This window comes from Paralichthys olivaceus, chromosome 4 (assembly GCF_024713975.1).
Source record: "Paralichthys olivaceus isolate ysfri-2021 chromosome 4, ASM2471397v2, whole genome shotgun sequence".
NCBI lineage: Eukaryota > Metazoa > Chordata > Actinopteri > Pleuronectiformes > Paralichthyidae > Paralichthys > Paralichthys olivaceus.
Window position 1 is genome coordinate 9,323,348 of NC_091096.1, and position 23,789 is coordinate 9,347,136.

Below are 23,789 nucleotides of genomic sequence, written 5' to 3' on the forward strand. Positions count from 1 at the left end.
GCGAGAGAGAGAGAGAGAGAGAGAGAGAGAGAGATAGAGATAAAAAGTGAGCGGAGTCAGGGAGTGGTGACCACAAACAAATCAATGTATGGACACTGAGAAGCATAAAATGTTTGTATTACTCTAGTGGGTCAGAGGACATTATTTGATTTGGTGGTCCTTCGTACTGTTTGTGGCCCAGGACACATCACAGACCTGACTTGGATATTCAGACTCTGTATGTGATCTGAATCATAGGATCACAGACACATATCGATGCTTTCAGACCCAAACTTAGAGCTGACCACTTGTGATTGTGAAGACCAGGTCTGAACAACTTCATAAACACAAATGTTTCTCCAGGTATAACAGACAAAACTGTGTTTAAATCTTGCCTTTTTCTCTTGTGGTCAGCTGGAACATGCTAATGAGAAAGAATGTTTGATAGGTTGAATGTAAATCCTGATATTTTAAACTCTGTATATTGTGTTTCACAACTTTATGGTTGCTATAAAGATAAACCAACCGTTAGTAAAACATTGCCTGACCCTTGGTCAACTTAATTGGCTGCCTACTCTAGCCACAGTATAACAATATTTCTATATGTCTACCGGCTTTGCTTTTCCCAAATTGTTTCTAATACTGACTTAATCTTTGCCTTTGTGTTGTCTATCTTTTTTCAACAGGTGCCATCTTTGATGAGTCAGCACGGAAAGATGACGAGGTGTTTCGTCTTGCTGTGGCAGATCTCAATTTGAACAATGAGATCTTGGAGACGGAGAAGATCACCATTTCAGTGGAGTTTGTCGATGGAAACAACCCCTTTCAGGCTGTACAAGAAGGTAGGATTAAAATAATATGTTGCTTTGGATGTTTGTGCTCAGTAGCAACAACGTCAGCAGATACAACAGTCTCACAATCTGATTTCTTTTTTTTTTTCAAATGTTGTTCAGTCCAAATGCCCGCTAAACACTTTATGTACCGTGGGTTCTTCCAGTAGCGTAACTCTCCCCACAGTCCTGTTGCTGTTTTTTTTAAATTCTGCATTTAATTGAGAACAATGAGGCATGGAAAACTAATTAATGTTGGAACACAGCATTAAAAACATGGCACAAAATGAAACTCGGTCTTACATGTTCACTAATTTCTCATTGATAGGTCGCGTGTCCTCTGAGCTGACCTCACACACACAGTCAGCGGAGGATGGGGGGGCAGTCTGTTAATTATTTTCTCTTCCCTTTATGATTTAGTTGACATTGACGCTGACAATCCATTTATTTAATCTAAATGCAGTTTGGACAACAAATTGACTCTGGAATATTGATACACAGCATGTTCATCAAACAGTACATACACTCACTATCAAGCCAACAGGCTTGATTCTATATTGAACAACTACCGTGAAATAATCCAATGCTACAAAACATGGTGTTGTCTATTACATTTCAGTAATATTCCAATTGAACAAATGTCTTATATCCTCATCTGACTCCTTCAGCCAAAGAGCCATAGATGTAAAAGCGCAGAATTTTGACTTCTTTAATTGACAATATTGACACTTAACTCTGTAATCCTGTATTTATTGCAGCAAATTGAATTTGTAACAGTAAATCATGCTGTCAAATCTTTTAAGTTCATTGCAAAACTGTTTGTTTAAGACAGTGATTTAAAAAAAGAGCTTTTAAAAGAATTGTCATCTGGGGCGGCGTATAGTTCACCTGGTAGAGCTGCTGCCAAACAAGGCCAGGCCTCAACCCACAGAGGCCTGGGTTTGATTCCAACCTGCGGCCATGTACACAAGTCCCCCCCCCCCCCCCCCCCCCCCTCTATCACCCTTCACAAGCTTCACAAGCTTACTCTGTCCTACCCATTAAAGGATATGTTATACAGATCATTTAGTGCATCAACAATAAATTAAACATTCAGGTTTAGGTTTTAAGACATGGAGGATGTCTGCTCTGTAAACAACGTGCTGCTGGAGGCGTTCTTACTTGTTGACAACACACTGTGTGGGCAGGTTAAATGTAATGTTGCGTTAAAAATTAAAACCTTCTAAAGTCTTTAAAGTGGGTAGAAGAGAGGATGAGTGGTTAGGTGGTACTTGGTGCTGCTGTGAAATTACAGTCATGTGAATGTAGGCACTAATACACATTGCCACTCTGCCATACAACATACAGAAGAAATGTATGCACATTTAGGCTGGCACCACCAAGTGGCCCACTTCTCCGAATTCATGATGTTTCATGAAACAAAGAAATGTTCACATCAAACCAAAATAATCAATTTATTATGTTGTCTCTTTTTTACCACTGGAAAACAGTACACTTCATTGTACATGTGAAGTTTATGTGGACAAAGATGATCAGACGTTTAGCCGATCAGCTGCAAACAGAACAAGAACTCACTTCCTCTCCTACTTTCAAACCAAGCGAACAATAAATCCTTAGCACATCTGACAGCCGAGCAACTTTCGATGACACACTCACATTTTCACTGTAAAGATTTTCATCCTGAAATATTGCATATTACAAAATGTGGCAATAAATGGGAGCAGCACTCATATGGGCATAGTCTGCACAGCTAATGACTCATCTGACAATACAGAGGATGTGTCACACACATTCTTTTCAAGTACTGTGTGCGAGCAACTATTCACGGCATTTGTTTTGTGGTTAATAATCACCCAGAAGCTCATGAGGAGTAGGCGGAAACCCAGAATATTATCTTCTTGATGCTTTGAGAATTGGTAACTGTAATTTTTCTTCACAAATGTCAGCGTTGACTCATGCTTGTATTGGATATATATATACATATATTATATATGTGATGGTGTTTCTTTTTCTATTGGTGAAGCTGGTATGGCTTAAAACAATTATAACAATAATGACAAGTGACCATTGTCCAAATACCTCTGTGAATGAACTTTAATGTCTGGTTGTCTGCTCATCAGTTAGATAACTGTATTGTCACTGCACCAGTTTGTTACAATGAAATTCAGTTCGAAGTCGTCCTTTCGAAGTCTATTCAAACTAAAGACACTATCACGATATGAATAAATAAAAAACAGATCAGATAGAACATAAAAAGAACATTTATTTAGAAGTTTATTTGTATGGATCTATTTTATAGTATGAATGTATAGCTCTGTTAGATTTGTAAATGTTTCCTGTGCTGTCCTTGTGCACAGCAATCAAGCATAAATTGGCACCACAGTGAATCAACTAGATAGGAAAACTGCTATATGAGGAAATTTATAACATCCGCCAAGGAGATTATGATCTAATCTGCTTGTGTGTGTTTATTTGTTTTTAAGCGGTATTACACAAATACTACTTGATAGATTAACACAAATGGTGGAAGGATGGGTTATTGGTCAGGAATTAACTGATTAAATGTTAGTGTTGATCCTAATCGAGGGGTGGATCCAGGAATAATTTTTTACTCCCTTTAACATTGTGAGATTTATTCCGAGAAAATAATATAATTGGTGCAGATCCATAAATAATAATAATTAAAAAAAACACAGATCTCTCTGCACAGTTTAACCTAAAATCCTTTTGAGCCCATTTCCAAGATGCACAAATACACGATGCTCTGCAGTGCATTTCTGCAAAAAGTCTAAAAAGATTTGCACTTTTTAATTTTTAATTTTAATTGTTCCACAGATGAACCAAAACCAATGGATTTGAAAATGTATCCTGAAAAATAAACATTGCATTGGCCTTGGCTGAGAGAAAGAAGGGAAGAGCAGAGAACAATGTCTGTGAGCTGGTTTTGTCTTTCAGTCAAACAGACAGCCGGCTTCAAACAATGGCGGCCAAACTGTGTATGTGTTTCTTTTTCAGAGATTAGCTTGGAGGACCTTGTGTGGATGCACTGTATGTGTATGGGTGGATGTGTGTTGTTTGTGCATCTCTAAGAGCCTTGTTAGGGCTGTTGCTTTGATATAGGGGCTCTGCAGTTGGGTTGGGTAGTCGGGCTGCAATTCTTTGAAGTCCCAACCTGAGTACTTCTGTTATCGAGGCTGTGTGTGCATGTAGGTTAAATGTCTGTGTTTGTTTCTTCTTCTATTTTATTAAAAGGATGCAGAGCAGGCTGCATCTCAAGTCTCTCGTTTAGATTATCAGCATTGAGTGAAACAAAGACTGTGAGTGAAGAGAGATGTGACAGCACAGCGGGAGGCAGCATTTGAACATTTGCTCTTTGACCGAGCAGACTGAGCCAGCAGTGTGGTGCTTGGATCCTGCAGTACATGTCGTTTTTTCTGTGTTCCTCACATTTAAAGCATTTCTTACATCGTTGTGCATTTTCAGTTGGAGTATTTACCAGATTATTCTGAAACATCTTGTTTTAAATTTAAGTTTAAATTGTGCTTTTTTGCTGATAGTACACATTCTTTTTCAACAATCTCATACACAACATCCATAAATTTAGACCCAATCACAACTTGGAACTGCCAGATACACAACTACTACCACAAAAAGCTCAGAGGGTGAATCTAAACTAGGCTGTCAAAAACATACCCCATCTTTTGGCTGTAGTGGATTTATTATGGACAAATGAATGACCACTTATTATTTTTTGTCTTAATTTTCATTTCAATTTCAATGAACACATTTGAATGGCAAACTGGCTTCACTTCTAATTTCTGCTTTGTCTATTCCATCTCTGACTGATTCAACGCCAAGTCCCTCAGTCTGTTGACTGGCCTGTCCAAATTAGTGGGCGGTACAATGTCTTCCTGTCTGCCCGGCACTGAACAGACCGCCTAACTCATTTCCCTGCCGGTCTGCTCGTCCGTCTGCTTGTGTCGTTAGCTGGCTGATGAATTGATTGCCTGTCTCCCTATCTGCCTGTCTATCTGTGTAACCTGGCTGGGAAATCAATTGTATCTGTGTGTCTCTCGTGTGCAATGGTTTCAGTTTGCGTTCCCTTTAAAGAAAAGACAGTAAGTTACACCAATTTAAAAGATTTCAATAGTCTTTAATTACTTTTTAATTACCTTAAACAGCTTCTCGAATGTGTTTAAGTAGTTATGGATGAACTGCATGTACACTCTTAAGGGTTAGATTGGCGTGCATATAGAGCAAATTATTTACAACAGCTGTATTTAGATTTGTGTATAGGTGTTATTCAGTGATTGAATTAATAACAGGCCGATGAGCTGAACATTTTTTTAAATAATGCTGCATAGAAATACCAACATATTAAGCACTATTCTTTCAAAGGAAAAAGTGTAAATGAGTGGGACTGTACATGAAGCCCTCTCCACTGGTGTGGGTACCTGTGACAGGGTGAGAGAGAGCAGCAGGTCCAGCACAGGCTCAGAGCAGAGGGTGGACTAATGTTGTTCCAGGAAAGTACAGACATAAATGCAGCCAAATGTATGTTCCAGAGCCGCTAGCTCTTAGTGATTTGCATTTATTGAACATAGTGTTCATTTCTACCGTCTAAATAGAACACCAGACTTAAATGTACTGAAAAAAGTACTTGAGTTCAACGTGTCAGAATCAGTGTTGGGCTCCTTCTTCAAGTTTACAAGTTTATCATTATTATAAAAATAATAATAATTATTATTATTATTTTTATTATTGACTGAAAACATATGAAGTGGATGATTGTGGAGGGGAAGTAGCACCTTAAGGAAATCTTTTTTTTAATTCCTGCACTCACAGTCATGAATGTTTATGTTTGCTGATTGTGTTTGAGCTGTTTATGATGAAAACTGGAGTATTGCGGCATTTCACAAAAGGTTTTGATGAAATGTGAAAAAGAGGGCATAGGACCCGATAAGTATTCACTTCAGCCCTACTCCTTTTCCATCATGATTTATTTATCTTGAACATTAAAGTTCACTTGTTAGCTGTGCCCTTTTCCATTATTTAAAGCATCTCAAAATAAAAAAATGACCAAAATTATTATTATTACAGCTTAACCTATAAAGTGCAGATCCAGAGAAATGTATGCAGTTCTCTGTCTTTTTTTCTTACAGTGACCCTTTTAAAAAATATATCTGCACTGTCTGAAGGTGTGTTGATTTATTTTTTCAGGTGCAGGATGTTCCACTCAGAATTGACCCTCACACGTCTGCTAGCCTCAGTAAATCCAATGAAATGTACAACCAGTCACACTTGTCATATTAAATCTCAGTACTTGTTACCCTTGTGTTAAAGCCATATGACCTTCCATTAGAATAGATTATTTATTTGAGGTCATTTCCTTGAGGTTGAAGTTATGATACTGACTTGATTTAACATAAACATTTATTTTTGCTCAGTTCACTGTCCGACTCCCACCGACATAAAACAACACCCCAAAGGTGACGCCATCTTATCCCCACATGTCTGACATGAATCACCGCAGGACTACATTTGGGCTGCCCTCTGTTTCTGAAAAAGATATCTCTTAGACATGACGTAATAGAACCATTATACTGAAGCGAGTATTAAAAAATGTCACTGGTCTGAAAACATCCCAGACTATATTGTAATAGAGCTGTCCAAGTAGAATTATTAAATACTTATCTAGATGACATAGTATGATCTCGTCATGCATGAGTGTGCTTGTATGATTGTCTATTGTGAAAACCAGTTTCAGTTTGAGACCGTTGCAGTGTGGACATTTCAGAAAAATAAAAGGACATTTTGGTTGGTCCTTGCTGTCTGACACACCTTGAGTTTCGAGACCATACACTCAGATACGGCACAAAAACTATATATTTGATCCTATATGTTAAGAAGAGATCCTGGGGGTAAGGGTGAGTTGACAGGGTGTGGAATGTAATGGGTTAGGGTTCGTGCATTTAGTTTCTAGTTAAGCTAAATTGATGACTGCCTCCAGCTTCTCATTTTCCTGGGGGTTGGAAATAGGGAGCCAAAGACGCAAGCTTATAGGTAATATTTGTGTGTTCTCACAAAGATAAAAGTACATGTTTGTGTGTGTGTGTTTGTTCAGTATTGTCTCAGGAGCCTATAAAGCTTGGATTAAATCACGTGCCCTCTCCCGCCTTCTCTTTCTTCCTCCTGCATGGTACTTAATTGTGGATCTGCTCCTGTCACTTATATTCACATTTCACTCCCTACACACTATCCCCCTATCAACATAGTAATCAGGCTAGACGTTACTTAGGGAACGGATGGAGGTGTGTGTGTGTGTGTGTGTGTGTGTGTGTGTGTGTGTGTGTGTGTGTGTGTGTGTGTGTGTGTGTGTGTGTGTGTGTTTGCATGCGTGTCTGTGTGTGCCCGTTCATGTCTCCATCAATTAAAGCAATGAGAATCACCTAATTGGATAACAGTCTCTGGAAGGGTGGGGGTGGTGTGGAGTGGAGAGCAGGGGGGAGATCACAGGAGGAAGTGAACTCAATAGTTGTCTCAGTTTATTTTTCATCTCAGCTTATCACAGCTGCATTTATGCGTGTGTTACCACACACAGAAAAAAACACCTCTCACACTTCACTCGCAGGTGTGGGGACTGAAAACTACGTGCTTCCTGGTACCTACAAAGTAAAATGTTTCTTAGCTCTCAAAACAGAATGTGGGCATCCTCATTTAATTAAGAAGCTGTTTATTTTATGTTGGACAGAAGACATAATTGGGATAAATGGACATGTATGACTTATTTGAGCATGAGTGTGGTCCTGTGAGGGTTAGCTGATCAACAGTTTTAGAAACTTCATAATGAAAATACATATAATTGTTGTAGAAGTACAATAATTATAATTACAGCCCTCTTGCAAAGCATTGGTATTTTTTAAAACATGAAAATATAGCGTGTTGTGTACTGTAAGAAGCTTGTTAGAGGATTCAGCACCATGGACAGCACTAAATATCACATGAGTCGGAGGCTCAATTCAGAGGCTTCATCCTTCAGAGGACGCAGTCTACGCCACCCCTGAGGAAAACCTCCTTATTGGGCCGTGTAGAACATGAAGGCCGAACCAATCGCCATGTGGATGATATATTCATCCATACATCCGACCCTACTTTGAAACCCTCTTATATTTCATTTGCCAACTGTTCATATTTAAACGTAGATGACTCTCAATGTGTTGCTCTTGTGAATAACTTCCCTTTTTAATCTCACATTTTTGTCAGTTTTGGTGACACTGCGAAGGCAATATGATAATAACAGATGACTTATAGTCAGTGTTGAAGAAAGAAATCAAAATGTGGTGAGGCATGTTTCCTTTTAACCTTTTTTTTTAAATTTGAAGGAAATTACATCAGTAGATTTATTACAAATAAGACATAGAAGCATTTTTCTTAAAATACTTGCCTGTGTAAATGTGATGCAAAAAACTGAGCTGAACAATGTGTCAGTGGCGATGAAAATTAATTATAAGGTCGCTTAATGTAAGATGGAACGTGTATAAAGATGAGGATAAAAAAAAGTTATTAATTAAAGTTTCAGTGGATCAGAGTGACTGATCTTTATATTTAGAAGGTTTGTCATCTTTCCATGTGATCTATTCTGACACAGTGGAACTCGTTGTGATTCACAGGAACAATGTGGCATAGTGCTAAAGTCAGCATGAAGTAAATGCCTTAAGGGTGTGAGAAACACTTGACTGCATGGGCATGATGAGAATAACTCAAGCAGACTTTGTCATGTTAGTGAGGATGCTGTGATAATGTAAACACATTAACAAAAACAACACTTTATCCTTGAAGGGCAACACTTTCCTAAATTTCAGTATTTCTTCCTCATCATGAATAATTTTTTCATCTATGTTAATGTTTCTGTGTCACTCTGTATTATCGTCTACTCTTGCAGCAGGGTTTTAATTCAGAAACAAACAAACAGAAGACTTCAGTTTTGCAATCAGGGCGTTTTGAAGTTTTCTTGGGCATATTGCAATGTTACATGAACTTTCTTTCTCATGCAACATTAATTTGCCTTTTAAAAGATTAAGAAAAAACCCTCATCCATTGGAGCATACGTAGGCTTAATATAAACAGGAGTGTCAGTAGCAATGTAGCTCCACAAAATAAACAGACCCCTTCACTTTTTACCTATATTGTGTTGTAGATTTAATTGTAAATGGATCAAATTTACATTTTTGCAGTTCCACCTACACTCAGTAAACCCTCCCGACCAAAGTGCCGTGTTTTAAGACTTATTTTTATTTTTCACTGTTTATTTTCGCTGTTTGCTGTTTCATGCTTTCATCATTAACATGGTTAGTGGATCAACACTGCGTGTTGAGGTGGTGATTCAACCAGGATAAATACGTTTAAATACAAGCTTGAAGTAATAAATCATTTTTTCAATATAAACCATGTGTTCTTTGCTGGATTCACATAGTGAGTGCAACTGTTCGTCCCAATGGGAGAAAATAATAAAGACTCAGTTGATAAGTTGTGATTCTTGACTTTGATGAAAATCATTTCTCTTGTTCTAAACTGAATCCTTATTTTAAAACTAGTCTTTTCAGCTCTTCCCCATGCAGAATGTGAAAGCTCTATCATCAGTGTTTCTTCAGCATTATTCGATTTATTTTTAAGTAGCACGACAAGGATTCAGGATCCTCCAGTGACATGGCTCAGAGGAAACTTATGAAACTTTGAAGCTGTTTAATGGTCCTGATCATGAGTGTGACAGTGGAAGTAAGTCACTGAAGATGGACGAGAAAGTGGCAAAAAAGTAGAAGTAATCATTTTTTCTGGTCCATTTCTGCAAAGCTTTACTTAACATTATAAAATGGTTAATCTTTGGAAACTGTGCCTGCGTTCATCCCAATAGCACAACACAGTTTCATCAAACTCCTAAGTGCTCTTGTTTACAGAATTGCAAAGTGAAATGCCCTTGTATTTCAAACAGTCATTTCTTTCACTTGAGTGAAATGGAAATGGCAGAATCTCAGAAAAAATGTTTTATCCGTATTATCTTCACACAAGAATCTGAATCCAATGCTTTAAATTTTTTGCTGACAAATCATTTTTGCTGTGGCTTCTCACTTAACAGCATGAATGTCTTTCTACTCAAAACTTCATTTATTTTTATGTTTTGATAGTGGGTTTTTCACATTCACAAATTATTAGACCTGGCGTGAGCAAGCACACAGACGTCCTGGAGAGAGGTTATTCCTTCTCTGCTGTCAAATGACTGCAGGGATGATGAGGAGGCATGAGGAGATGTTGATGTCTGGATATATTGTGACATGGGTATAAATTAACATTTTCTAGTCCATGTCCAAACTTTGACTGACAGTTGGTGAGTTCCTTGAATGCATCATGCATCAAGCCATCATCTATAGCAGCAGTTTAAACCTGTTAGACATTTTCATCCATGTAAACTCTTTTTTGTAATACATCAGCCATCACCTACAAATCAATACCACCCATTCACTCACAGCTGCACTTAGCTGTAGTAATGTACTGCCATGTTATTAACTGTATGTGCAAAAAACAACCTCAACGCTAAAAGCTCCTCTTCCTCCCATATTTAGACTTGCTCCTTATTAGGTCTTTCTCCATCCTTGCCTCCCACTTCCATGTGTTTGTCCATCCTCTGCATCTTATCATCGTCGTCATCTCTAATGTGAATGCACAGAGAAGTCTCGTTAGCTGCCATAGAGACCAAAGGCATCTCATGCTCTGAGGCCGTTACATCACTCAGGGCCTGTGAGCCGTCCTCCTGCTGCCATCCTCCCTTCATTTGTCCATTTATCTAACATATATCTAACAAACAACTGTATACACACACACACACACACAAACACACACATTGTGCATACGGTGACTTTCCTGATGCATTAAAATTCCTCTGCTTATCCTCCACAGCTAGATGTATCCTTCCCCCTCTCTGCAGTCTAAATTACAAACATGTTTACGTCTCTGTTCTTTCAGATGTTTACACTTCCATACACTTTTCCCTCATTTTTTCTTTCCCACTCAAATTTGACTTTTTTCCATCTTTGTCCTTATTAGGTGATGAATTGCTACAATTCAATTAACCTCCCGACTAATGGAGTGGGGTGGGGTATCCATGGCAACACTGACATTTCACAAGGCAACATGATGGTATTTTGTGTGTGTAAGTGTGCATGTGTGTTGGGGGTGGCGGTGGAGTCAAGCAGCTGAAAGCCAAACCAAACCAGATCCAACCAGACTTCTGGGGCTTTGGATAATATGTGTGTGTGTGTGTGTGTGTGTGTGTGTGTGTGTGTGTCCTCAATCAGTGGTAGGTCTGTTGATCGGTTGGTAGATAGAAAGTGTCATTTGAATAGATGTCACAAGTGCATCTCTATTGAAAGGTTTCCTTCCTGCTCCTACTGAGCGTTGGCCGCTGCACACTCTGCACTCTGGCTTCCCCCGCTCCCTCTATATTTCTGTCTCATTCTGTGTCTCTGTCTTTGTTTCAGTGTGTATGGCTGCTTGACAGCCAGCTTCCCCTCTCTAAATAAACAAAGACAGTCCTTCACTGCGGATGGAAAAAGATCGCCCACAAATCATTTTTGCTGTGGCTTCTCTCTTTACAGCATGAATGTCCTTCTACTCACAACTTCATTTATTTTTATTGTTTATTGTTTAATGGGGTTTTTTTTGTCCTTAAGACTACAAATTATTAGACCAGGTATGAGCAAGCACACAGACGTCCTGGAGGGAGGTTATTCCTGCAGGGATAATGAGGAGGCCTGAGGTGATGTTGATGTCTGGACATATTGTGACATGGGTATAAATAACTCCACATTAGAAGGCTGATTAAAGCCTCATGTTGATTTGTATTACAGTCTAGCCCTCTAGATTGCCCTTTTTCCTTGCTCACCCCAACCGGTTGAGGCAGATGACCGCCCACATTGAGCCTGGTTCTGCTAGAGGTTTCTCCTTGTTAGTGAGGGAGTTTTTCCTCTTCACAGTCACCAAAGTGCTGCTCATTGTGGGAACTAATAAAGATGTGTGACATCACAGCTTCCCAAAGTGAAGCCAAAGCTTGTTGATTGCCACCTAGTGGCTTGCTGTAGGTTAGGTCATAAGTTTTTTCTCAATGATCGTTTCTGTCGTTTTGAGGTTTTTTCAAATGTTCATATTTTTATACGTTTGATTTCAAATCGTTTTTTAAGCTATAAAAACACAAGGAAGTGTCATGATTGATAGTTGAATCTGACTCATGATTGGACCAATGTTTGTATCAGTGGAACATTACTTCCATGGCTTTGTCCCCTGTGCTTCATTTCTGGATAGTGGGAGGAAGTGGAGACGCATCGTCCATCATTGTCTATAGTCTATGCTTTGAGGAATCTCATAATACTGTTCATAGCGTGCATAGGGCGATGAGAAATACTTGTATTTGTTCTTTTTATATGATATATGAAAACGGGATTGCAGTATGATGTGTGTCATGTGAGTAGCCTATAATTTATCATGTTATTTTCATACTCATCTACTCTTGTGTTGTGTACGCTTAATATTTATGAAATTCATGCAATATCTACAACATTATAATCCATCCATCCATTATCTGCACTCCTGCAGGAGCTGGAGCTAAAACCATGCAGCTGACGTTGGGTGAGATGCAGTGTACACCTGGATCATGTTGCCGGTCCATTACCTGGCTGACATATACTGACAAACATTCAGATGTAATTCAGAGTCTCCTATTTAGATAACCCTGCCTGAGGAAACCTACGCAGATGCAAACTCTACACAGAAAGCCCATGGTTGGCTGGCAGGTTCCAACCAAGAACCTTCTTGCTGCTCACAATATATTATTTCACACTTCAAATGATCTTAGTTTGGTATCCTGACCCTTTAAGTGTTTTTATTCGCATATACAGCAAATTGGTTATTCCACAATACAGCATATTACATATTACGATATTTCATCTGAATCTTTGCAGTAGTTCTGTCAAGGTGTACTACATGTTCTCAGGAGTCTTGTTAATGTCATTTTAGGGGTAGAATCAAGTATTTTTACTCAATCGAAGTGAAAGTAACTTCCCCTTAAGAGCATTTGGCACACTGTCCAACCAGTGTACAAAACACCATAATAATAATAAATTAATAAACAGCACTGTGACACTGCAAGTGCACTCACAACACGCATACACAGACTGCGAGTAGAAAAGCATCCCACTCTAACGCCTGTGTTTTATTACAGTCATAAACTACACAGGCAGAGAGCAGCCAAAAAACTTCTACCTGATTTGATTTGATGCTTTTTGGATATAAAGTGCTCTCCTGTGGTCTCGCTGCTTTTATTCAGTGCAATTGAATTCAAGGTTGTACTGACATGAGAGCTGACTGTGGACCAGAAATCCTACACAAATAATCAACATGTTTTATGGATTTTATCTCCATTACACCTGTCAATGTCAGACACATACATGTAGATGGACGCACACACAACAAGAGCTGCCTCCACTTCCAAAACTGAATAGAAATGCTTTGTCCAGGAACAACACGGTTGAATGTGTGAGCATGTGTGTGTTCATACCCTTTTTATCCCATAAGGAGATGGTAATTGTTTTACCCTCTGCCAGACAAGCCAACAAGCTCACAAACACCTCTGCCTCCTCCCCCACTGTGGCCTCTATTGTCAGGATTTTGGCTCTCCGTTTTTTAAAGCACTTTCATTTACTGTTGCTCCCAACTCATGCACAGAGGAGCAGAGGAACTAAAAAGACATGGTGAGATGGAGGAAAACAGCAGGAAGGAAGAAGGATGACTTTTCTTTCAATATGAGATGAAATAGTTTTTTTGTTGAAATTCACTCAACTGGATTTACTTGTTGGAAAAAAACATGATGCCACTTTTGTCACCTAACTTGATCTCTCTCCTCTGAGTTTTACACTTCTACACTATCTATCAGTCTGGAAATAATTACAGGCTTCCCTTTGGCTGATGGTTGATGCCAAGTTGGCAAACTGTCAGTCAGACCACTGAGTTACCATAGTGATAGCTCAAACTACTCTTCTTCCTTGACAAATGGGCTATGTGTAAATCACCTGGGAAAGACTGGCTGACAGAGAGACTAAAATAGGAGAGGAGAGGAGGAGAGGGTTATCCAGGGTATTTCTTCTGTTTTTGGACCATTATTGGAACTATTACTGGCAGTTCCCGAGGACATAGTTGTATACATGAATCTACTGTGCGTCTGCGCACGCACGCACACACACACACACCAACACACACACACACACACACACACACACACACACACACACAACAAAGTTTCAGGGTCAGGCAAGTGAACGTGAAGAGAAGTGAGCCACAAGAAGCACTTTAATGAAACACTTGCAGGAGCCAATGCAGTGACACTCACCTTAGTCAGGCACATAAAGACAGAGATAAAGAGAGAGAGAGAGATGTGGAATGATGGAACAAGAAAGAGAGTGAGATGCAGAGAAAAAAATACAATGGAAATATATATATATATATATATATTTTTTTTTTTTTCACTGTTTTTAACATTGTGAAATAAGGTATTAGCCCCAGCAGAGGTACACTATGTGCCCTCCAAGTGCTCTAGTTCGAAATCAAGTCTCCTTGATCGCCATCCACATACATTCAGAACAGTGTTGACAAGTTCAGAAACTCACATAGACCTACATGTAAAAGGCAAATTAAGTAATATCACATTCACGATTCTGTTACTGCATGAAAAAATAGTGTGGGGTTCAGGTATTCCCTTTAAATCCAAAATGTCCTTTGCTTTCCTGTCCAGTTTGTCCCAATCTTCATTTTGAATTTTCTTCCACAAGAAATGTTTCATTTCCAGGTTCAGCGCTCTTACACCAAAAGCCATACAACACTTTTAAGACAGCTCTTTAGTAATTTACTCTTTCTGCTTCTGCTTCTTGATTCCTGTAAAGCACTTGCAGTCCTTCATTTTGAGGTCCAAGCCTCCAGTATGCCTGAAGCAGACCTCAGGAGATCCCCTCAACCTTGATATCTTTATCCTGTATTTACCCTCACTGACTATATTTTTGTCGTCCTAAACTGCAGCATAAATCTAGAGCCCTGAAGTCCAAAGCAAATTGCTAAATTTCCCTCGCTATGTTGAAATAACTCTTCTCAGCAGTTATCAGGTTAGAACTGGATTACTTGCACAGTTTAAAGCCCCACTATTCAATTTTAAACCAGCCATTTGACATGTTTTCATAAGAACAAAGATTATTCATGAATACATGTCTTGTCCTGAAGTTAATGATGATGATTTCCACAACTAATGTTTACCATTGTTATTTCAAGGTACAACAAGTCAATGTACTGTATCTCTGATTAAACTATGCACTGTAAGTAGTTGGTGCTTCACCTTCTTCCCTTGACAACTAAAAACTGCTGGCGTTTTTGTTTCCCTTCTTCCTTCACGTCTGCTGCAGGCCATTCTTTGACTTGAGGGCAACAAGAGAGAGAGGGAGACAATTTGAGTCAAAAACATTGAGCAATAGCTAAATCTCTGCAGATGTCTTCCTTCTTTCTCTTCCACAGCCAGACAGGCCCAGAGCCACACAGGCATAAAGGACATTGTTTATAGACAGGGGAAAGCACTTAGTTCCTCCTTCACACCTTTTAGCGGGAAGGTCTTCTGAGAGTCATAGAGAGATGGAGAGAGACAGAAAGACAAGACAAGACAGAGGAGAAAAACACTGAGGTTAAGAGGTTATAGAAGGTGAGTGGTGCAAAGAACAGGGGGCTAATTTCCCAAGACAAGAATAAAGGAGACAAGGTGAAAGTAAATGAGCAGATGGGTAGAATAGAGGGAAAGAAAATGATGGAAACCAGGCAGGAGACAATAATTGATAGGAAGAGTAAAAAGAGAAGGGGAATGAGGCATGAGGAGAGGAGACCAAAAAGTGGGGGAAGGTAAGGACGGTAAGGTTCAAGTGGACATGTACTGCCAGTTGGTTTGAGATGTGAATTCATGAGTGTTGCCTCATGGGCAGAGGGCATCTAATCCCATCTATTGGAGAAGCGACATAGCAGGTCGGGAGGAAGAAGATGAGGAGGAAAGAAAGCTGTCAAGGTCGACACAAAGTACAGTCATATCTTTAAAAGATTAGAATGAGGAGGAGAGGAGAATAGTTTGTAGAAGTTGAAATACTGTAAAAAAAGAAGAATGAATGAGTTGGTTGAGGAAAGAAAGGTTTGGGTGTAGCATACTGATAATTCCTAACTTCCTGTTTTATTTTGGTTAATTCCTAACACTTCCTGCTGGTTGAGTTCGTCCCTGGACATTTGACATACACACACTTGTACCTGGTTACGAAAAAACCCATATACTCAGCATTGTGCACAGTCCCGAGTTGCCAGATTGTTACTGTTACCCTCTTGTACACTTGCTCTCTCGTGTTCTTCCCAGTGCAGCCTTCTCATGTATGACCCTCGACACTGTTACTGATTCCCTGTATGATTTATCGGTCTGTGAGGAAAGACTTCTTGCACACGTCCTGGTCCCCTGTGTGTTTCCCTGCCACTATCATACTGGAGGTGCAAGGAAGGAAGAAATACAGTACGAAGATGTGTGTATAGAGGCAGACACATAAACAAGGACACTGAAACTTACTATTTCTGTTTTCTTGGCAATGTGATGACTCTGTATGTGATGTGGGAGCTTTGTGGAAGAATGCACAGAATACCCAAGCAGCGAGGTTTGTCCAGGGGGTGAGGAGATCTAGAAGAGATGGGTGGTCAAAGGAGCTGTGAAGAGGCAGAGAGGAGTGAATGATAGGATAGAAGGATTGCGGAGGGAGATGAGAGCAAAGAGAAGTGCGTGTCGGAAAGTGTTTGCGATGTCTTACCATGAGAGTCGTGACAATAGTGGGAGCCTTTTGATGTGGTATCTGTTGAGCACTAACGTCTCTCTGGTTTCCCTGCGTGCATGTGCATATTCTTGGCATCCATCAAGCTGCGATAGTATCTTACATTTCCTGCAGGAAGATTTTGCCTGGTGTAAACCCTAAAAGGAAACCAGCCTTCTATTCCATTTGAAATAACCCAGTGCAGCCACTAATCCTTTCATTCTTTACTCATGTCTTGCACAGACCACAAGCACTGAAGGGGAAAGGACATTTTTGCACCCAGGCTGCTTGTGCGAATTCTGTCCTCACAGGATGCCGGTCACCTTTACCAGCTGTCGTCATGTCTTTTGCATTTGAGCACCTGCAGATTGAACATTTAGCTGACGTTCCAGGCTGTTTATGCTCGCAAATTCCCAAAGACAGACACTGCTATTGCACTGACCCAGGCAATAAAACCAGCAATTGAATCTTAAAGCTTGCACACTTTTAAGTTACTCTTGCACATACAGTATACTCTTTAGAAGCAGTGGATAGCCAACTGGAAACACATTAAGTCGTGTAAATAACCATTCGCTCATCTGAGTGAGTTGATTACTCTGTCTCTTGCAATCAAGTGTGTACTGTGAAAACCTTAGAATAGACAGGGAAATGGCTACTTACAGCTGCCACACAGTGACAATTGAAGCAAGTGATTTTTAAAAGAAGTATCAGTATCTGAAACTAGAGAAACTGTATATATTGACCTGGACTTGCACAAGTCTTTGCGTTTTGGTTTGAGAATTAGTTTTTCTTAGTGATAGCATGCAATCTACACATCTGAACTGCCACTCTGAGACCAAGCATAACAATTTAGCACACAAACCCCAGCTTCATGGAGGGAGGAGAGTTCTTAAGAGTAGGGTTTTGCGAAGGAAATTTGAAGACAACCAATATAAAACATGATGAAAAATACAATGATGCCTGGGCAGTACAGCAATGGGTAAGCCCCTGTTCTCAACAACACGGTGGGTCAATACATTTCAGATTTGGCTCTAAATTTAACCCAAAAAATTCTGGACAGCATTCAGAAAAGCGCTTTATCGTGTTGCAGTTGAACAAATCCAGTTATGTGGCTGAGCTGACTGTATGTTTACCACACATAGAGATACGGCCATTCACCAGAGGTTTTTTGTGTATTTTAAGGGATTGTATTGCCATGGTGAGAAATCAGTGCCAAGCTGCTGAAGTGGTGAAGTTATTTTGGTGCAAGAGGTGACTCAGCAGTGTTAGAGTCTTCTATTTGAACCCAGAATGCCAGAAGAGACCTTTGATACATCCTCAACAAATATGTCGTCTTTCTCATTCAAATGTGGGCCATGGACTTCTGCAATGTGGAAATAGATGCACATCAAAACAGTGCACATACTACAAGTCTGCTGGCTGTCTGCTGGCAGGCACCAGCTCCTTGATTTATGGAAGGGAGACTTGTTTTTCTACCTGTTACCTCTGGTTCTGCATATACACAATACAAAACGGTTTAGCAAGTGGTCCTATCTTTTAGTAATATTTGAATGCATTAACACAGGAGTTTTGCCACTGATATAAAAAAGGACATTTTCTGCAAGCATGAATCTAGAAAAGCTATAGTAAAAACTTAATAAAGCTCCTAATTAGTGACATGCAGTAAAATATTACTTACACTTGCTATATTTTACCTTTGCCCATCATTAATATATTGACATTGTCAATAGATAGAGTTACTGTACATTTGCAGTGCTATGTTACCAGTGTTAGTGTTCAGACACACCAAATTACATAATTTGCTCACAGTCTCATTGTCTCCCATGTTCATCAAATGAAAAACTCAAAATATCAATATTAATGTCTGCTTCATACAAAAACAGAGCTGAGCAGCAGAGCCTTATCACATAACGAGAGGGGTGTCAAAGCAAAAAGCTAAAGTGCAGGTTTTGTATTAACCTGAAAGCCAAAAGTGAACCTGAATGAATCAGGAAATCTGCAAACTTTGTCTGATTAAAATGGCAGCATCCAGACAGCACACAAAAATGCCATGTGTTATATTGGGCTCTGCCAGAGGACAGTAAAAACTTTATGGATTTTCTGATTGTCCACCAGCCCCTCAATGCAGCAAGATTTCTCTGTTGCTGATGTCCAATCTAACTATGACAAATGGGTCTGTGTTCACATTCATGTGAAACACTACACAAAAGTTCAAGTTCTTCAAGCCTGAGGTTGCCTATGGTGAAACGGAAGTGCTCAACAGATAGTGAGAAACACTGCTGTTATCCCTTACAATGGTGTTGTATCAAGTTTATTATAGTTGGGGAAATTTCCACACAGATATTTGCCATGGCAAGCTTAAAGGGGTTGGGGTTATAAGGGGGTGGTGAAGTTGTCTTTGCTTTGTTTAAAAGGGAGCCCCAGTTACCCAGTAAAAATGCCAATAACCCTAACTCTAGATGAATGCCTGAAATGATCGGACATAAAAAGCGATAGTCAACTGTCATACTTTACATAGTTTAATTGAATTCCACCCTTTACCCTGCTTGGTGCACTGGGTGTGTAAGTCGATTATTTTCTCTTTTTTATGCCTTTTCGCTCAATTTGTTGCAATGAAAACCCTTACAGCTTTTTCATACACACTTTGATTCAAGCTCAAGGTAATATCATTTTCCCGTTTTGACACACGTGGGGGTTTAAACTCCCAGTCTGGGAAACCACTGCAAGACATCACTTTAATTCCTCCTGAATAAAAAATGACCATTTTAATGGATAGTCCCAGTTGTGATGGCTTTTCAGTAAACTAATCTTGCCTGGCAAACACTGTAGTTTCCCTGAGTGGGCAGATAGATTCATCCCCAGGGTGGGTTCCTCATTCAGAAAATCCTCTGTAAAGCTCAGTACACATTGCATCTATGTGACCTTGATCAGTTCAACCTCATCATGAGCAAGTATCTACAAAACCTAGTAACGAGAAGATTTCTTATGACCTACACTGTGCATTTGGTGATTCTGGCTTTGATTACATTATTTTATTCGTCCACTTATATGTTCATCCATTACATTCAATAATATTCTCCTTACAGATGTTTGCAGTGCAGTGGGCTTTATTTTGCTTTTAGGTGGATGGCTTTGTTTGAAAATGGCAACAAAAAATAGCTCTTTAATAACAGGTGTAAGCAACAAGGAAATGATAATGGTATTTGATTATTTCTAATTTACAATATTAATATTTAAAGACCAAATATGTCCAGATGCTAAAGACAATAGCATAATAAAAGTGACTATTTTGTTTTTAGATTTTCTTGCTGGTCCTGCACGTTGAAACTCTGATCTGCTAAATTAAATAAATATATGAAGTAATTTATCAAGTACTATATAGAATGTAATAATAACTTCAATTCAAATGTTAGTGTACTGCACTAAATAAGCATTTGTCAGTGCAATTCTTCAAGGCAACCTGTTTGAATGTTTTTTTCAAACCAATTAGAATTTACAGTGTATCTGGCTTATGGGATGTTCAAATACTAAGAAGAGGCCTTCCATGACGACCATTAAATACGATCTAAATGTCAATAGCACAGTGTCTGCTTCCAATTAGATATTTCTTTGACACTTTACAAATCTCTCTCAGGAGAAATGGGGATGTTAGGGAAATGCTAAGCAGCCTAGTGGCTGTTTGGGTTCATAAAGTACAAGGCAGCTGTTTGAATAAAAGTAGAAGGTAAAGACTTAACCCTGCAACTACTTCCAACCCTCTCGGTGGACAAATCGTCCAAGGGTGTATGGATGACAGGCTTCATTCCACTCTGAGGAGCTGGAACCGAACAGAGATGTTAATTGTTGTCTAGAGGCTCACATATTAACTTGAGATGCTTTTTTGATCTTACAGTTAATGGTTTTGCTGATTGAAAAGTCAGAGGCGCCATTGCTCTTAATCAAAATAAACCAAAAGATAGGGTGTCTCCATTTTGCTCCGCTGGTGACCAAGCACTGTAGTCCTGTGTTTCCTGGATAGAAAATGGCAGGGTGCCACAACTAGAGTCTGGATCATTTTTACCTTGGGCCACTGTCCGCTGGCATGGCATAATGGTGAGTCAAGTACCTGGTCAGGGAGGCAGGGATCATTACAACCAACATCATACTCCTCACTGCTGCCATCATCCAGATGCGCCACCATGAGAGGGGAGAGCACTGAAAGAGATCCCATAAGTGTTTACCCTTGAATTGCTGGAAAATCTGATCCAGGCATGCAGGCTGATTCTCTGTGCTGATAACAGCACACTCAGTGCCAAGATAGATAAAACCTGTCTGGTGGTGATTATGCAGGGACGTGGGGGGGGGGCAAGTGGAGTGTGAAGCCAACCTTGAATTTCATTGTTGACCTACTGGTCACCAAGGAGCAGATGATGAGTTGGAGACAGAGGAAACATTACCCAGGGGTGATTAAGTAAGAGTATGTGGATGAAGATGTCTTATGAGGCCTATACGAGCACCATTAGAATGCAAAGCCAATGAAAAATTTGCATATGTAGCACATGGGCTAAAACGTGCAAATATCTGGTCCAGGCTCAGGTAAGTCCCTCCTGACTGGTCTAGCTGCTAGTGCTATCCGACCTCTGCAGCTCATCCAGAATGCAGCAGCTTGACTGGTCTTCAACCAACCTAAGTTCACTCACGCTACTCCGCTCCTCTGCATCTGCAAATCGGCTTGCTGCTCCCTCACTGCGAGCTAACCACTCAACAAAATCACGAGTGTTTGCTGTCCCGACTCCTAAATTGTGGAACGGGCTCCCCATTGACACCAGGACAGCAGAAAGTCTACACATCTTCTGCCGCAGACTAAAGACACATCTCTTCCGACTACATCTTAGTTAAAAAAATAAATAGATAAATAAAATTCAGTTTAGTTGCACTTATATGGCACTAACATATAGCACTTGTAGTTTGGCTTTTTTTTAAGGAAAATGTACTTACTTTATTCTTGTTGTTCTGGGTCTGTACCCTCATGGTTGATGCACTTACTGTAAGTCGCTTTGGATAAAAGTGTCAACTCAATGAAATGTAATGTAAAAAATACCAGTATGGTCCTTTGAGTGGAGACATCAAGAGCCCTGACTGAGTAATAAAGGCCAAACGAGAGACAAGGAGAAAGAGAGCCATGCCTATAATATAAGTCAAGGTTGAAGAAAGAATTGATGCACCGAATCTCTCCCTCTCCCTCTCTTGCTCTTTTGCTCTTGCTGTCTCCCTCTCAATTCCTTGCCTCAGCTCTGAAAGATGGTGTGTACAGCATAGTAATGAATTGGTTGCACTCCCCCAAGCCTGGAGAATGGGCCCCATTAAACTGCATTAAAACACAATAAGGCCTCTGTGTGTGTGTGTGTGTGTGTGTGTGTGTGTGTGTGTGTGTGTGTAGCCAATATTTCTCTTCCTCTTGCCCTGTATTTCATTCTCACACTTGATTTCTCATTCATTTGCAGCCTGGCCCTGTGGCTCTCTTTCCCCTCTCTGTGCCCTCACTACCCCCTGTCCCTTTACCTCCTACCGCCATCCATCCTTCCTCCATCGTTTTTCCTTTCATTCCTCTAGTCTGTGTCACCAGCTAACCCTGGTTCTTACACTCATCTTCTATCGGCCTCCCTTTTTTTTGTTTGTGTCAGTTTGATATTCAGGGAACGTGTTTTTATTTATGAATGATTTAGCTGTTGGCTGCATCCAAATCCAAATGGCTGAAGTGGTTCCTTTGTAATCAGATTGTGTGTGTTAATGTATGTTTGTGGGTGTTGTGGCCTTTATCTGTTGCGTTGAATTATTCTGTTAATCTTTTTTTGTCATGTATTTGTGTGCGCCACTCCTTGTGTATGTTTATTAAGTAGATGTGTGTGTGTGTGTGTGTGTGTGTGTGTGTGTGCGTGTGTGTGTGTGCGTGTGAGTGTGAGACTTCATTCCCTCTCCAGTGTATTCAAACGCAAGGGGATTAGTAGGCATAACTTCCAATTTCCAGACACTTCCTCTGTGCCTTTCAAACCTAAGACTTCTAAAACAGAAGAAAAAAGACTTCGTGCAGAACAACCCAGCACACACAACAAACCAGACTGTAAACTGAAATTCACGTCACCACAGGAAAGAAAACGAATAAGTACCCGAAGAGTGGCAGAATACGTATGAATATAAAATGCATTTTTTTTCAGATCATTCTCTTGCTCCTTTGGGACGAATCTGTGTTTCCATTTACTGTTTTGCCAGTGCCATGCACAAAGAATACAAACAGATTGAATATTTTCAGTATCTAGTCGCCAAATCGCATTACAGCTTCATGGTCTCGTCAAAGGGCATTCATGAAGTGATAACCTTTAATGACCTCTAGCATTTACCAGTAGCAATTTAAAAGACAATACCCAACCAACATGCCTGATCTGAGATTTCATGAAAAAACAGCCAATATGAATGTGCTGTAAACAGGTTATTACTGTGATAATAACACTCCTTTGTCATTAGCCTCTTTTTTTTTGCTTAAAATGAGCCTTGTTATTCATCTGAACATAAATGGGTCACAGGTTTGCAGGAGGTCTCCTGTCATCACATCGAAGAGACTTCATTCTTTTGGTGCAAGAATGGAGATCAGTGAAGCTGTCTGATAGAGATAATAAAATAAGTTTTTTCTGTTCACAGCAGGTGGAAAAAAATATGTCTGCAGTGTGGCAATTCTTTGATCTCAGGAAAGCAATGCTAGGAAAGGGGGATTGGTGAGGACGCCCACTCAATTCAGCGAGAAGAGGAATAAAATCAACCGTTGGACGAGTGCAAACATGTTAATTTTCAAGACATGGTTGGAAAACCCAAATTAAGTTCTTTGCAAATCAATAAGTTGGAGCAAAATATCCTTTGATTATTGATAAGTTGAACTATTTTGCATCAAGGTTTGGTCCACAACATCTCCTCACTGACATATAGGTTGGATATAAATGGTAAATGGGTGTATTTATATAGCACTTTGCTATTCTTGATGATCACTCAAAGCACTTGACAGTGTCGTTTTTGCCCTTCACACAAACACAAACGTTCA

General features: G+C 39.7%; 1 protein-coding gene across 3 annotated transcripts in view; it reads left to right on the plus strand.

Moving 5' to 3' along the window:
- Positions 1-23,789, plus strand: part of grid2 (glutamate receptor, ionotropic, delta 2) — a 423,234-nt gene that overhangs the window by 75,412 nt on the left and 324,033 nt on the right. For all 3 annotated transcript variants that reach the window (XM_069523619.1, XM_069523620.1, XM_069523618.1), the window contains exon 2: positions 666-821. In XM_069523619.1, the coding sequence (XP_069379720.1) occupies positions 666-821 (156 nt within the window). The remainder of the gene's footprint in view (positions 1-665; positions 822-23,789) is intronic.